The following is a 14,616-nucleotide window of genomic DNA, read 5'->3' on the forward strand; positions in this document are numbered from 1 at the left end:
AAAGAAGGATGGCTTTACCAGAAGAAAGCCCATCTCATCTACATAACTATTTCCTCAGGAAAAAACTTAACAGTGAAGGTAACAAAATCACATTTAACACCCCACAAGTAATTTCTGTAAGCATGTGACACCCTCAGGACCACCTATTCAAGGTAATGTTCTGAAACCCTGCACAGTAAAGAAAGTGGATTTCTCTTCAAATTATGACTTCCCTTTCAGTGACGGGGGATGGATGGGGTGGAGGTTTGTTTTGTTTTTTAAATACAGCATTTCCACTCCATCTTTCCATGATACTCAACTTCTGCAGACTCAAACGTATGACCAGGCTGGTGCACACCTACTGACTTACAGTGACTGTTTGTAGATTTAGAGCCTATGCACTTCTAATGCAGGATGGCCCAAGCTTTTTTCCAATGTAGCTCCAGATTTGGGCACCAAAGTTTGCTGATGTGCTACATGCTTACCCAGAACGAGAGCATTCTGGTAAGCTGACACCCAGCCAACCAAGTGAGATGATAGAGGGCTGTTCAGATCCTGACCTACATTTACTCAACTAAAGAGCAGAATCATAGATTACATAGTCTGTTCACATGTGAAACACACAATTTTAGGTATCCAATCCACAACTAAATTCCAGCCTAAAAGCTATTAAGATCCCACTGGCATTTATTTGTGCTGTATCTACGCTAGCAATAGAAGGAACTTTCATTTCAAGGTATTACTTCTTTTGGCTTCTTGACCACTGACTTACAGTATGAGTCAAAGCTTCCTAGTGGCTACTATTTACCTTGCCCCTATTGCTTCTGGTAGCGAAGACAGCATCTGGATGTAAAAGTCTTGAAATCATTTAGAAAGCTATGCAATCCCTAACAGTCTTCCTCCTTCTCTCCTCCCCTCATTTACAAAAAAACCCCAAAGAAACACAGAATGTTAATACATTTCACAGTATTGTGACTGACTTCCTTTCATCTTGAGATTAAATGCAATTTCATATTTAAATGCAAACATACTGCCAGAGTATATTAGATATTTTAGACACGCAGAGAACTGGTAGAATAATCAGATTGACTATCTGAAAGACTTAGAAGAAAACAAGGGAAATTTCTCAAAGAAATCTGTATTCTACTTAAAAGATTCAAGGTACACAGGATAACTTAATCCTTTTCCCCATATGAATAAATTAACCTATTACAAAGGATTACTTTAATAATGGCTTATTTTGCTTGAATATACTGTACTTAACTGAAAACTGTGCTCTTCAAAAGAGACTGCTTGCCATATTCTCTAAGTACGCAGGCACTATTTTTCACAGAACCAAGGAAACTGGATCTAAGATTTAGGACCCAATACAGTATCTTTGTAAATCAGCTTCTGAGAAGAAGACTCTGTTCCACTTTGGATTTAAAACTTGACTGAAGACTGAAACTATCTGACTGTCCAAAGGCAGCAATCTAAATTTTGGCAGCTGGTTTGGAAAAAGGGCAAGCTACTTGACAGTTGGCTGGAGAAGCATTTCCATGTGTAGCATTAAGCAATACTTCAAGAAACAGTAACTTCAAAGAGATGCACGCACAAACTCAGAATCAACACTGACATCACGTAATTGGTATTGCAGCAACTATGTCCTCAGTTAATCAGAGTTGAGCGACATTCTCCCACGTTTGCAAACAGCAGCGCTGCACTGCAATCAGACGTGCAACTGCAGACCACACACTCCTAACAAACTTACTAAGGAAGCAGCAGCAGCCAGAGGAGCCATTGCTACATGAATTTCAGAATAAGCTACTGCAGCTTTGCTACAAACACAAAGACTGTCTGGTATTCATACCTGCAAGAGCCATTCCTCCCAACTGCCCTGCAGAGAGTACAGTAGAATGGCTCTGTTTTTGTCATACATACTCACTAGTAAGATTTCCATTAAACATCTGTAATCTGCAACACAGAACTGCTTTCTCCATCACAGTCTTCAAAGAACGCCAACAAGACAGCATCAGTTTCACTGGCAAATTCTATTTATTTTGGCATAAGGGACATGCAAGCTGTTCGAAGCAAGAGGAAGAACTAATTTTATTTATTCTTAAGCTTACAGAAATTTTGTGTAACAGAGGGAATAGAGTTTCACATATTCTGAGGAATTTTGTTCTGGGGTTAGATCAGTTTATTTTTGCAGTGTAAGGCTGAAATGCACAAAATACCCATTGAAGAAAAAAACCAATCCAAGTGAGTTTTAGGTGGGTAATATCCAACTGTGTTTATATGGAAACTCTGGGCACTTCCTGATCATGAAGTATTGTCAACACATTCATGAAAGATGAAGAACTCCTATGCAGGTGAGAAAACACACAGATGCATGCCACTGAAATTCACTGATTTTAACAGCCCAGTGACTAAATTAAGAGCCTGGGATCCTTCTGCAGTTAGTGAAAAGACACAGGAACCTTCAAAGGTTGATCCATGAGGCCCCTAGTGATTTCCCAGGGTGACCTGAATATAGTGATATAAAGCAGGGTTCAATTACGTACTTTGAATCCCATGTTACTTATCCTTTCTTTGTGAACCAAGAATGATCCCTAGTGTAAGTGTCATCGAGCAGAGATCATCAACTGCCAGGCACACAAAAGAGACTTTTCAAAGTGCTGTGCTAGTTCACGCAACACCTTCTGCCTTCACCTTCATCACTGCACTGCAACTTTTATCAGTCATTTATTCATACAAGGTAGCTTAGCTACAATACCTTTAAAGAACAGGAAAGACAAACTCAAGTAATATGTACACATATGCTCTAGAACATCAGAACTGAGATGAAACCTTGGCTCAGAACCCAGTCTTAAAAGCAGTGTAGTTCTAACTTAGGCCTCCAACTTACCACATTTTTGAAGTCATCCTCTGCTTCATCAAATTTTCCTTGCTTGAGCAGTAAGTGTCCTCTCTGTAATCTTGCCTGAAATGAAACATAATTTCTGTTGATTTCCAAATTGGAATTCAGCAAAGTATGAACATAAGCTTCAGTTTTCTTCAGTAGAGGGAAAAAAAAAAGTTTCATTTACTACAGCTAACAAGCTGAAACAGAGAGATTATAACATCTATTCTGTCTTCTCCATTTGACAATGTTTTTATGAGGCCTCTCAGGTGGTAAAGGATCACTCTGCACCAGAACTGAGGGACAAAAAGCAGCCAGTTTTTATGAGCAGCTGCAACTCATGTTGAAGAGTTGCACAAAACAAAGTGAATGTTTACCTTACACCACTTTCCTGATTAGAACTGCTTACAGATTTTAAGAAATTAGAATAAATAATAAACAATTCCCACATTTAGTTCTTCCACTAAACTTGCAGAATAATATAAGCTATGTAAAAAGACAAGTTAATGATTTAGAAGATTTTGATTTATGATAAGAATATTTTCATGCAATGATGAACTTAGTATTTTCTCCTTCATTGTAAGTGATACAGGACATGCCCCTGCCCATGGAAAAGGGAGACAAGAGAATCAGATGAAGAGGACTTCAGCATCAGTCTCCAACTAGCGAGGCAGTCTCCACACACAGAATGTAGTAGTGAGAAAAGGGCAAGTAAATCAGAACTTGCAACAATCCCATAGGAAGAAACAGTGAGATTAGGACAGTTCCTGCAGAGAAGAGATGAGTCAAATCAAACGCTGATTAAGACAGAAGAAAAACAGAGGTATCTGTGCACCTCCCCACCACCTCAGAGGTCATAGCCTTGGTGACTGAGAGGAGAATAACCACAAGTGAGAGAAGGAAAGTGTTTAGCACAAATCCATGAGGGACTTAATAAAACTACTATTAGTTGTCAGAATAACTGGCTAGACTGTACTCAGCACAGTTGCAAGTTCAAGCACATACACCATTGCTATTATTTTATCCTATTTAAAGCCTTCAAAGCAATAGCGTATTTTCTATTTCTGTTTAGCAAAATCTGAAAAAAAAACCTTCTTCGAAGTACGTTTTACACTTGAACAATTTTCAATTCCAGTAATACTTACTGATGTGAAGTCCTGCTTCAGTTCAACCACTTTACTTAAATCACGAATTGCTGCTTTAGATTTGCCCATGGCCAAGTACACTGTGGCTCTTCTGTAATAAGCAATGTAGTTATCAGAGTCTCCCTCTGCAAGTGAACAAAAAGTAATCAGAATACTATTGCAAAGCAACCAAAACTTTGGGTACAGCAAAACTGTAATGACTAAGAATATGTTATCTGACTTTTAAGCCACTGGAAAAAATGGTATTTATCAATAAAACATAACGTTTGTAATATTATCCAAGCAGTGCTTTCTACACAGTTTGATTATTTAATAATAAAGATTACAGAAAACACAGTAAATGCCAAATAATTAAGAGTATTGAAGGTGAAATATGTACATGTTTTCCAGCTTTGTAGAGGAAAACAGCCACTACATACTAACTCTTTACCTCCAAGTGCAGGCCTACATTTGAAAGCATGTTAATTCATCATTCTCCATCCCAGTCCCTGTCCGTGATCTAGGATGCAAGCAAATAATCCCCAAATGACCAATGTGTTAGTCCAACGTCATCACAGACGCATAAACGCTTACACCATCTATTGAAATAGCAGCAACTTCTTTAATATTAAAGCGGGCACCAACAGCCCCTCTTAACAGCAGACAAATGCATGTACATTATTAAAACCTGAAGACTAATTTCCAGGCTCACATATTCCATGTCGTCTGCCTGTCAAACTTCCAAGATCCAGCAATTTTAACATTCTCTAGGCTAGCACATATACGTACACCCTTCCAGAAGGCAAACACCAGTCTCTGAAACTAAGAAGAATTTTCTTAATATTCTTCTCTATGCAGTATTTCAAAGAAACACGTGACAGTTACTGTGGGCTCTCAGGGAGGGGTAACTCAGACCACCCAAACAACCATATGCAGTAGAAGACAGTAAACTTTTTACTGTGCTATTAAAGAAAACATAATGGTCAATCCAGAATTTGTAGACAAGAACATCTATATCTGAGGAATAAAACAAGTATTTCTCTTCCTCACCTCATTTGAGGTTAAAATTAAGCTTTAAAATAAATGAACAAACAGCATTGCTAAAAATTTTATGGTAACCAAACTTCATAACTGGCCACTTCCATCTCCAAAACATTAGTTCAGTTCTCACTGGAAAAGGTATGTGCACCCTTTCTCTACAATGCCTTGGCTGTGGAAATGCTAGTGTCCAGCACGGAAATTTAATAACTCCCATGCCATATGCCACCTAGCACACCAGCATTATGGACATCAAGTAAATTCAAATGTTACTACCTTTAATAAAAGGAAGTCCTACTGCATACAGCTGTGTAGAGTAGGCGCAAATCAACAGCTGAAATTAAGGAATTTTATTAATACACAAAGGATGAAAGACAGGAAAAAGCTAACCTAGAACCCACGTTCCAGCACCACATGATGATCTTTCTGACAGAATATGGTTTTGTCTCAGTTCCCCAGTAACAGTAATGAATAGTAATTGACATTTACCCAGAGAGAAGGCATAAGCCATCAACCTGACGAGATTGAAGAAAGAGTTAAAAATCTGAAGAGAAAGGAAATGGACAGTAGCTTTCTTCTATTTTAGATGTTTGCAAAAAAGAAAAATAGGTTGGCTGAGGCAAGACAAAAAGATCCATTTACCTCACAGTCTACAATAATGCAGTACAGGCAAAAAAACAATTAGAGAAATTTCCTCTCCCCTCCTCTACAAACACAGTAGACAAATTGTGCTTAAAATAATTTCAAAAAGGCAAAATACAAAGAAGAAAAAGAAGTCTGATGAAAGTTGAGGCAATCCGGCTCAAATCAATATCCAACTAAGAATCCCATCAAAATCACAACAGAGGTGGTCACACTGTAGTTCTACCAGGTGCTTGAGTGTTGCTGGCAATGCTGAGTTTCATCCCATGGAGGCACCTCACTGCCCATCCCACCTCACACCCCTGCTGCCTTTGCACCACCACAGACTGAACTGGACTTTTCACCAAATCCAAGTTAAAGCTTGCCAACCAATAATAAAGGAAGAAACCATGCTGTAACACTAACCCTGCTCAGATTGCAAAGGAGTGCTTTGGCAGCGACACACAAGGCAAAAGGAGTAACAGACCGCCTCTTGCTGGAATGAGAAGCTTCCTTAGCACAGAAAAAGGGGAAGATCTCCCCCCCCCACTCCCTTTATATAAGGGAAGTTAATCTGAGAGAACTCACAGAAAATATTAATAATTCAGAATCAGCAGATATTTCATTTACATATCACTGTTAGACCAAGGCATAAATAGAAAAGTTTTAATAGTATGACTCATTAATGTGTAACAACTTGGTATTATTGTTCTCACAGAGAAAATGATGCACTTGTACACATTATAACAAAGTCCAAGAACTTAAAAAAAAAACCCAAAACACCACGCAAGTGAGAAATTGTAGTGTTAATGGACACTGCTCTTTACTGGTGCTGTCTCTACGCTTCAATGCGGCAAAATTACTTTAATAGAACAAACACTTAATGTCTCAGTTTGTTGAAAATGCAGAACACCAAAACAAGAACTCAGTCACTAGTTGAGTATAAGACAGTGACAGTTCAGTATCTCAAACCTGTCGCATCAGTTTCACTGAAGCATTACTCACTTCAAGATTTAATTAAAAAAAAAAGAGACTATTTTAAGCATTGAATTTTTTACAGTGCTAGAGAGAAGAAAGCATGGATAAATTCAACCTTTCAAGGACATACTTCGAAAAACTTCATAAAGATAAAACCTAATCTTGATGGGACTAGATACAGGCAATACCTCATCAAACGATACCACAGTCCATTATAATCGCTTTCATACAGCTAGCTTGCAGAACAGCCGTGACTTCGTGTTCATGTATCATGTAGTTAATTTAAGAGTTTCTTTTACCAAAATCAAAGCATAAATATTCTACTGCATCTCTGTTGGCTCCTGTCCAAACTGCTGTATAAAGGTGCCCCAATTTTTGACACTCATGGAATGCAATTTGCAAGACAGCAGGATACTTAATAAAGCAAATAGGAAAAAAAAAACCCCACCCAAAGGCATTTCAGTGCAAGAGCCACTTTCCTGAGATACATACCTATAGCTGCATGGAAGTGAGACAAAGCATCTGCTAGCTGTCCAGCAGCCAATAACTTCTTTCCCATTTCAAGCTGTTTCTCTACTTCTGCATTTATTCCACATTCAGCTCCTTAAAGAAAAACAAACAAACAAAAAAAAAATAAAGGTTTAGAATGACCAGTTTGATTATACCAAATGCATAGTGATAATACAATACAGATAACAGTTATTGATGTTGAGGCAGAAGCCACATTTTCCCATATCAAAATAACCTGCAACTTAATAAACATGTAGCATATGTCTTCCCTGTCCTAAAAAGGGATGTCAAAGTAAATAGATAAACACTGTAAAGCACCGCATTGTGAGAAGGTGCCAAATATGCATTTCTATTCCTGTCTACACATTTAGTAACATACTTCTGCACATCAAGCTTTATATATCAACTATAAAAAGTTTGACAAAATACCCTTCTATGTGGGTTTTCAATTTCAAAAGAATCTGGAAAAACACTCATAATGCACACATAGCAAATATAAAAAGGCTTTAAGTTAAATTTTGTGACCCTACTGATAACTTAGGAACACACTGAGAACTGTTAGCTACTTCAGAGATCCGCCTCTCATCTACTGCACTTCTGTCTCATCTTTATTTCCAAGGCAAACTGTTTCCAGAGCACAAGTTTTGATATAAACAAAATTCTCACTCCCTTTTCCTTTAACCAGTAGTATGAAAATCATACTGAAGTTGTATGGTTTTGAAGTGTCAGTTTTAATTTAAAGCTAATAACTTACTACTGCTCAACCAACAGGGAAAGACTATTGTTGAGAACTGAGCAGCTGAGTGCAAGAACATGCTGTACCATACATCAATTCAACCACAGAGGTTTTTCATTTGTACTGCTTCCAGCATTCTTCAAATCAGGACAGAATTTCACTGCAACTTGTCAGTTTATGACTATTAAAACTTTCACACTATAAACAATTTTCTAAGAGCATATCCTATGCATAAATTTAAGCAAGGTAATATATTAAAATCCCAAATACCTTACATTAGAAAACAATGAACTACAATTACTAGGAATCAGTTTCTTTCATTCAGGTTTTGTATCAAGCTAATTCAGATAGGCCCTTGAATTAATCTTTAGTATGAAAGTCGTTTCTTAAGAGTCTGAATAAAAACATTATACTACACAGATTGAAGGAAAGTATATCAAAACTTCTCACACTGAAAGGTGATTAATCTAAGTATTTGTAATGAAAGAACAATAGTTTCTGATCATCAAGCCATCAAGGTTTTAGAACTAGGAGCTCTCAGCACCTGGGATCATAATTTAATTTTCCTTCCTACTCCTTAATACAGTTAATAATTATTTTAATTCCACAATATAAGAAAATCATTGAGCTGTCCATATTAAAATGAACAAAATGCCCTCTGTATCCACTGGAAAAAGCTCTATCTGCTAAAAGATTGGTAATAATTCAGGAAACTGGATTCAAAGGCTTCAATTCAATTATTTGCTTTAGAACAGTGACAGTAAATAAATTCCTTTTTTTTAATTAATGGAAATTACTTTATAAAATAAGCCCCAAATTTCCAGTCAGTATTTCTTTTGTTTAAATAAAGTTAAAATAGTAGTTACTTATCATATAGTCAATTTGGGATCTTATTAAATGATACATTTTAAAATCCATTCTAGATATGTATAGCTCTGAATAAAATATAAATAGCTCCACTGATAGTAGAGAAGTATTTCTTGACTAATCTTTTCTCACACAGTATTCTATTTCAAGGCAGCTTTTACATGAATGTCCAATTATCAGACAAATGGTGATCAAAGCTTTAAGCTAGTGAAGAAGTAAAATGGCAAAGAAGAATGTCTGAGTAGTCTAACATCCTCTAAAATGACAAAGCACGCACTGGAATAAAACAAAAAGAAACCAAAAAACCCAACAACAAACCCACCACAACAAAACCAAAACAAAACTGGAAAACAAACCCACCACAAATTTCCCTGACTTTTGAAGTATAGTAGCAACAAATCAGGTATCAAACCATAAACAGACAGAAGTATTCAACATGAGCTGAAACAAAACAAACAAACAATCAATCTTAATCTTCATCCCTCCTGTCTCTCCCCACCTATTAGTATTTGAAATCTTTCAAAACTTGTCCGTTTGGAGCAGTATCCTGGAAGTGGGCTGTAAATTACTCTTTGATGAACCTTCCAACCGCCTAAACATGGCATTCAATTTTCACGGTCTCAAGCATCTGAAGGAGTGCCCTTGTTTCACACTCAGTCACATCAGGAAAGCTCCAAGAACAGATTTTCCACAGTAAAATACACCTATACAATTCAGTGTCTTACATATATGTTATGTTAAGTACAGTTTTACAGTTACATAATACTTTAGGCAGGAGAGCCATCTTCTGCCTTGAAGATACTGATGATAATAAAGGAAATTAAAAAGCTGACCATGAATAGTAAACAGGTAAGAAATAAACGCAAAAGCAACACGAATAGAGAAATAAGGCAAACTGTGAAAGACGGTAGGTTCCCTGCAGAACAAGGCTAATTATACCAGACATACATTAAAACTTGGCACTGCAAGTTGCTGAACATCATAAATTGAAGTGGGAATCTCCAGAAGCAGCCTATATAGTCAGTGTAACCATGATGAAAAGTGACATTTACCATAACTACTTGGGAACACAAGCCAGTACACTGACCTGATAGTTGGGCTGTTTATCCATATAAATCTATTGCTTTTTCATTTTCTGGCCGTAGGCAAACAATTGCTCTAAATAAACCACTCCACAGTAGACATCTAAAAACTGTTAACATAGGCAGAGGAGTCTAAGGACTCAAATTCTGTGTAACCTATTTGGGTACCTATTCCCTCTTTGGTCTGGGAATGAACATAAGGACTCAAGTTCAACTGGAGAAAAAAACCAAAACAAAACGAAACCAACCCCACAGAGCTCTTTCCAACAGATAGCCATCAGTGAGCTGGATACCAAGGGCCCAGCACTACAGCTGAAGAAGCTTTGTATGCTCCAGCAAGAAACTAAATTTATACAAGGGATATGCACGCATACTATTTATTTTTAAAACTTCCAAGTATTTTGATTTGCATATTATGTCTAAAGCCTGCCTAATTGTTACCTATTCACCAAGGACCTCAGAAAACCACCCACAAGAGCCCCAGCTGTCAAACCAAGTCAGATATTCTGGATAAATTCAGAGTCTGTAGTGCTCGCACTGATGCAAGAGTGGAAGAGTGAAAAAAATACCCCCAAAACCCCAAACAAAAAAACCCACCCCAAACTACTCCCAGATAAGAACTGGTACAAACCCTGAGGACTTGAAGTCAGTCAGAAGGCACAGGAAAGATAAGCAGGTGCAGCTAACCTGTTTTTCCAGTTAAATACACTCACTTCAAATTAATTATAACTTCCTGGTAAGACTTTTGTTTTATTAGAATAATCGGTACTAATATGTGGGTACCTAAGTATACAAACTTCCAACTATATTCTCCTATAATCAGCCATATCCACAGTGTAAAAAGCTTAAGAAAGCCTTCCAACCTGAAAACAGTTTCAAGATTTTACAGTTGTCTACACACTCCTCTTTTTCCCCCTTGTAGAATTTCCACCTACTTTTTTTTTTTTTTTTAAATCTTGTCCCCAAGCTGGGCAACAGGACTATGAAAATAAACAGAATTAGTTCCAACTGTGTACCACTAACAGAATTGTTTGAAAGACAAAGAAGAAACACACATGTCACTAGTCTTAATTACAATGATCTAATTTTTTTTGTTGTTGTTGCCTAAGCGAGCTTGAAGATTGTCTTGTCATTTGAGTTGGAGATCCTGCTTTTGGGGCAGTCTTAAGTTTGCTGTTCTTTTTAAACAGGTTTGGGCTTTGCTTTTATGTGTGTTTGCAAGTGTGTCTGTCAAGGACAAGACTGAACAAAGTAAGAAGTGGACAAGCAGTTTCAGGAGCAATACAAAAAGGCTCACAAGGAGCCTCAGAGCATCCAGTTGAGCAGTGTGTAACTTCCATCCATCAAGTTTTTACTCCCTCCATTTACAAAGACAGTTGGTAAATAGAGCTAAGATTGGCAAATCAAAAAGCCACCCCCCTACCCCCCCAAGTATCCTTTGCTATTCGGGGTGAGTAAAAAAACCTCTCAAACCCAGGACAGAAATGTACAGCATGGGGGGTGGGAGTGAGAGAAACACTTAAAGCTGGTGGTCTGACAATAACTAACTGAGCTCTGTATACTCAACGCCTGTTTCTTCTTTCTCTTACTACATTTCCTTTCTTTTACTACTAGGAAGTAGAGGAGAAAGAGGAACAGTGTGGACAAACAACCATGAAGGACGGATCTTCCCAAGAGGTGATTTGTGTCAAATGGGAGCTTATTCAGCACAAGTTGGGGTATTTGAAGAGGTGGAATTCAGGAAACACAACAATAAAGGCTGAATGGCCCCCTACCACATCACCAAGCCTTTGAAAACCTTTTTACTGAACTCATTTACCAGCCAGATAAAAATTAGTATTCACATATATCAACTGTAAGATGAGAAGTTAATACAGGCTGACCATTCCACTGATTCATGAATCAGATGGCACAAGGCAGACTTCTATAATCAAGACAGCAAGATGCAAACTTAAATGTGAATATGAACACCTCAAAGACCAGTAATATTGGGGAAAAAAAATCCAGATACTTAAATAATGTAACCTCCCTAAATTCCCTAACTACACACTCTGGAAAATGAACTCATGAACTAAGAGGTTAGTAAGTTCAGTAAATAAGATCCAAAACCATTGCATTTCATTCTATTACTCTACACCTTTATTAACTGAAGAAAAATATACCCCAAATTAGGAAACGGGGCTTTGGTAAGTCCACATAGCCATTAAATCATATACTTGAAATAGGTTGGCAACTCCAAATAAAGAATCTTCAGCAGGAGCATCACTGCCACAATCTTAGGGAAAAAAAAAAAAAGTATACTTTGATCACAGTTACTATTTTTCCTCTAACACTACCAGAATATACATCCAAAAAAGCAATTCAACACCACAATATGTTGTCTTATACTACAGAGCATCTTTGCCACAGTATGTTCCTGTTGCCACTCAGTCTGAAGTATTCATTAGTTTAGTATATCAACTGAATTTCTAATGTCAAACCCAGGTCAGTCTTAAATCTACAGACTTATTCTAACTATTGACAGTTTCAGTTCTACTTCAGTCTGCCACTGCCAGTGAAAGAACATTTCTCAGATGAAACTCTGACTATGTGCGCAATTGTATAACCAAGTTATAAATTTAACAGGAGCCTGTGAATAAAAGTTTGATCATACAGGTGTTGCTGACAGCATACTCTGAAAGTAAACAGGCTGCATAAAGTTCTGATAAACTTCTCTGCTGAACTTCAAATACTAATGGTGAGAGAAAAATCAAAAACCAAAAAACGCACAACAAGAAGTCAGAAACATAAAAAAGTTTCACACCACTGTCAAAAGCCTTAGCAAATTTGCAGGCCTGATACCAATAATGGTTGTGACTGAGGACAACTGAAAAAGCCTTTGAACTTGGGAACACATAAAATACATACACAAGGGAGAAACTGAACTGGTCAGTATGGAACTGGCCAATGCTGTCACACGGTTGCACTAGAGGACACTACGACGTTTTCAGGACCTCACAGTAGTTGGCACCCTATCATCAAGCCAAGGAAAACGAAGCACCCATCAATCTACCTCAGCCAGCACCGCCAGGAATTCAGATAAAGCCAAACAAGTTGCAAGCAGTGACGGTGCCCTCATTACACACGCTTCGCCACAGCCTTGATGAGGTGGCAGTTCTGCACCTCCCTCTTCCTCACACCCCTTCCAGCAACACTCCCCGCTCAGGACACCCCGCGGGGGCTGCCCCGCCGTCACGGTGGGGTCGGCCCCTGGGCCTCCCCCCGGTCCGGCCCGGCCCACCCCGCGCACCGCCTGGCTCAGGCCCGCTGGCTCCCCACGGGCAGGCCGCAGCCCCGCCGGGTCCGCTCCGCTCGCCACCGGCACCTCGGCCCGCCTATACCGGCTGCCCCACAGCCCGGGCAGACACCCCAACACCCCGCACCGGCGCGACCGCCGCCGACAGCCCGGAAGGAGGGAGGACGATCGGTCATCGGCTCCCCTCAGCCGGACACCGCTGCGGGCCAGCAGCAGCCCCGCCTCGGTCTCGCTTGCCCCACGTCCCGGCGGGCCGCGGAGGGAAGCAGCAGCCGCCCCTACCGCCACACAGCTGTCGGGCCGGGCCGCAGCTCCCCCGCGGCGCCCTCCCACTCCCACGCGCGGCCCCCGGAGACGCGGACACTCCCCCAGCCCTCACCCTGGTACTGCAGGTCGAGGAGCACGAGCAGGAAGGGCAGCGCGGAGCCCAGGCGGCCGGCGGAGGCCGCGGGAGACACCATCTCCGCCGCCCCCCCGACGCCCGCGGCGACAGTGGCGGCGCCCCGGCCCAACGGCTCCAACTTCTCCGGGGTGGGTCGTGGGCGTCGCTGATTGGCTGCGCCGCGCGCGCGCGCGCCCTCCCACTCGCCCCTGGCGCTCGCCGAACGTGGACACGGCGTGAAGGCGCCCGTCCGCGCGACGCCGGGCCCCGCCTGCGCGGGTGGAGGCGGGGGGAGAGGAGGAGGGCGTGGCCCTGCGCCTGCGCAGCACGACGGGGCGGGGCGCCGCCGCCACTGAGCTTGCGCGTTAGGGCGGCCTCGCCCCCACTGCCCCGCGCATGCGCAGGAGAGCGGAGAGACGCCAGCGCCCACAGCGGAGTGCCCTCACTGGACATGGCGGCGCGGACTGGTGGGTCTGGTCAGGCGTCGGGTTCCAGATCTCCAGCGGAACGATAGACGCTGAAGTGTCCCCATCTGAGTCTGTATTTATCTCGGGTCTCTTTGCTCCACCCCCTCCTACCGCAGCCAGGCCTCTCTTGGGGCGAGGAGGGCTTTGCTGCAGGCACGGCTTTAGCCCGTTTGAGGGTGCTCTGCAGGTGCCGGCAGGCCTAGAGAAGGACGCGGGCTGCTCGCCCCGGGCTAACCGGGGGCTGAAACGGCTGGCTTCGGCGCTAACGGAGCGAGTTTAACACTGACAATATAAAGGGCCATATTTTGGGGTGTGATGGTTGCTCTTATTCTTCATTCTTCAAAGATGGTATCTCTGGACTACTCAAATTGTAGAAAAATTGAGCAGTAAGTCACTAGTAAGTTGATCCTGGTTCTTTATCGCTGTGTCTGACCTAGTCATAGAGCAGAGGATGGCAAGTGTGATTTCAAACTGTGCTTGACTGCCCCTGGGACACAATCCTGTTTTCCACTGAGAGCAAAGCCCAGATAGTCAGCATGGCCTTAACTGTACGCTGACTTCCAGGCAGGCAAAAAAAAAAAAATATTAAGGAATTTACCAGACCACAGAAAAATTGGTGATGTGACTTAACAGCGTGCAGTATTTTCAAGATGAAA

General features: G+C 40.9%; 1 protein-coding gene across 4 annotated transcripts in view; it reads right to left on the reverse strand.

The window, feature by feature from the left end:
- Positions 1-13,762, reverse strand: part of DNAJC3 (DnaJ heat shock protein family (Hsp40) member C3) — a 40,749-nt gene extending 26,987 nt beyond the window's left edge. For 2 of the 4 annotated variants that reach the window (XR_012622010.1, XM_074815436.1), the window contains exons 1-4: positions 13,491-13,762; positions 7,114-7,224; positions 4,006-4,130; positions 2,867-2,941 (exon numbers count right to left, since the gene is read on the reverse strand). Coding sequence is in view for 3 of the 4 variants with exons in the window: in XM_074815436.1 (XP_074671537.1) it covers positions 2,867-2,941; positions 4,006-4,130; positions 7,114-7,224; positions 13,491-13,572 (393 nt within the window). In the remaining variant the exon portion in view is untranslated. Of the gene's footprint in view, positions 1-2,866; positions 2,942-4,005; positions 4,131-4,435; positions 4,505-5,298; positions 5,357-7,113; positions 7,225-13,490 lie in introns of those variants that run through there. The other 2 variants (XM_074815438.1, XM_074815437.1) reach the window with 2 other exon arrangements.
- Positions 13,763-14,616: the final 854 nt, after the last annotated feature.

This window comes from Strix aluco, chromosome 2 (assembly GCF_031877795.1).
Source record: "Strix aluco isolate bStrAlu1 chromosome 2, bStrAlu1.hap1, whole genome shotgun sequence".
NCBI classification, from domain to species: domain Eukaryota; kingdom Metazoa; phylum Chordata; class Aves; order Strigiformes; family Strigidae; genus Strix; species Strix aluco.